The 2,052-nt window shown below is 43.6% G+C and overlaps 1 protein-coding gene across 1 annotated transcript; it reads left to right on the top strand.

Annotated features, from left to right (window-relative positions):
* Positions 1-266: 266 nt before the first annotated feature.
* Positions 267-1,814, top strand: LOC122659040. Its single transcript, XM_043854198.1, has 5 exons — positions 267-618; positions 743-848; positions 980-1,185; positions 1,339-1,623; positions 1,705-1,814. Exons 1-5 carry the CDS (start codon positions 267-269, stop codon positions 1,812-1,814), a joined length of 1,059 nt encoding a protein of 352 aa, XP_043710133.1.
* The last annotated feature ends 238 nt before the right edge of the window (positions 1,815-2,052 follow it).

Below are 2,052 nucleotides of genomic sequence, written 5' to 3'. Positions count from 1 at the left end.
CCTTTAGATTTCAAGCCATGTGGCTACGCCATAATGATTGTAAAGCCACGATGGAGAAAGGGTGGGCTCTATCTCATGGGCCTGCCCCTTCTATTACTCCTCTGGATGATAAACTTAAGTCCTGCCAGACAATCCTTACTAAATGAAATAGGGAGGTGTTAGGGAACCTGCAGGCCACTATTAAGTCTCTTAAGGACGAGTTAGCTCTTCTTCAAGGTCTTCCAAGCTCTGATAGCAATTAGGAGAGGGAAAAGGAGGTCTCAGCTATGCTTGATGAGAATATGGCCCGGGAAGAGGTTTATTGGCATCAGAAGTCGAGGGTGGATTGGATTCAAGGGGGAGATAAGAACACTACTTTCTTTCACGCTTCTACAATCCAGCGTCGGCAGTGGAATAGGGTGGTGAAGTTGAAACGCAAGTCTGGGCAGTGGACTACATCTGAATTAGAAGTGTACAAGAAGATTATGGATAACTATAAGTCTACATACTCGTCAGACGACATTGATATGGAGGATTTTAATTTGGCATTGGACTCTATTGATCCATTGGTACCATCTCACCTTAATGATTCTCTCTGTGTTATCCCTACCCCTGATGAGATTCATTCAGCTCTTAAAGGTATGGGACCCCTAGGTCCCAAAGGCCCCAAGCCTGGATGGGTTCCCACCTGTGTTTTTCCAGAACTTCTGGGAAATCACGGGTACTGATCTCATAAAGTTCGTTTCAGATTTCTTTGCCATAGGTACTCTACCAAAAGAACTGAATAAGACTTTCATATGCTTGATCCCCAAGGTGCAAAATTCAGAATCTGTGGAGCATTTCTGCCCTATTAGTTTATGCGGGTTGCGGTCAGGCTCATTTAAAAAATTATGGCCTCTAGATTTAAAGGCCCCCTGGACAGCATCATTTCATCGAACCATAGACTGATCTCAGATAGTGTATATATCACTCATGAGATGTTCAATTATATCAAACACAGGAAGAAAGGTAAAAAGAAGTTCCTTGCTATTAAAATTGATTTGAAGAAAGCCTATGATCGGCTTGAATGGTCTTTCGTCAAGGAAATTCTTCTTCGGCTAGGCTTTAATAGTCAATGGGTATCTCTCATTATGATCTGTGTTTCCTCTGTTTCATTTAATGTGTTGGTCAATGGTGCTGAGCATGGTGAGGTTCTCCCCTCTCGAGGTATTAGACAAGGCGACCCGCTGTCTCCCTTTCTGTTCATCCTTTGTGCTCAGGCCCTTAGCTCCATCTTGTCAAACGCGGCAGGGGCACACCTCATTCATGGTATTCAAGTCCGTAACAGAGCCCCCCCGATTTCTCATCTTCTTTTTGCAGACGATTGCTTACTGTTCACAGAAGTTAACCTGCGGAAAGTTTATTGTCTCAAGGACTGTCTTGATATATTTTGTAAAGCTAGTGGCTTAGAAGTGAATCTCCAGAAGTCTAGCCTAACATTCAGTCCTAATACTCCAGGTCGTATAAAGAGGCGGTTCTCCAAGGTGTTAAAGATCCCCTATGGGGACGACCCTACTAAGTACTTGGGTTTACCGGCAGAGTTTGGACCAGCCAAGTCTCATCTCTTCCAGGATATTAGAGATAAAGTTTGCAACAAAGTTCAAGGTTGGAAGAATCGGCTTTTGTCCCATGCGGGTAGAGAGGTAATGATTAAATCAGTGGCCTATTCTATTTCCAATTTTGCAGGCTCTCATTTTTTGCTACTGGTTACTCACCATGATCATATAAGGAGGTTCATTGCTAAGTTTTATTGGGGAAGCTCGGATGAACAGAACAACATCCATTGGATATCCTAGACCAGATTATGCCTATCCAAAGATAAAGGAGGAATTGGCCTGCGCGATCATTTTCTTCATAATAGAGCCCTGCTCTCTAAGGTTGCTTGGCGCCTCTGGTCCAGTCCGGAGTCTTTATGGCAAAATTCTTAAAGGTCATCTATTTTTCCACCTGTGATTTCTTCCAAGTCGAATTAGGCAACAACCCTTCATACGCTTGGAGAAGCATCATTGAAGGACAGCGAGTCCTCCAAGATGG

The sequence above is a fragment of the Telopea speciosissima genome, chromosome 4, assembly GCF_018873765.1.
Source record: "Telopea speciosissima isolate NSW1024214 ecotype Mountain lineage chromosome 4, Tspe_v1, whole genome shotgun sequence".
NCBI classification, from domain to species: Eukaryota; Viridiplantae; Streptophyta; class Magnoliopsida; order Proteales; family Proteaceae; genus Telopea; species Telopea speciosissima.
Note: the sequence above shows the minus strand (reverse complement) of the source record. Positions and strands in the feature narration are given on the sequence as shown.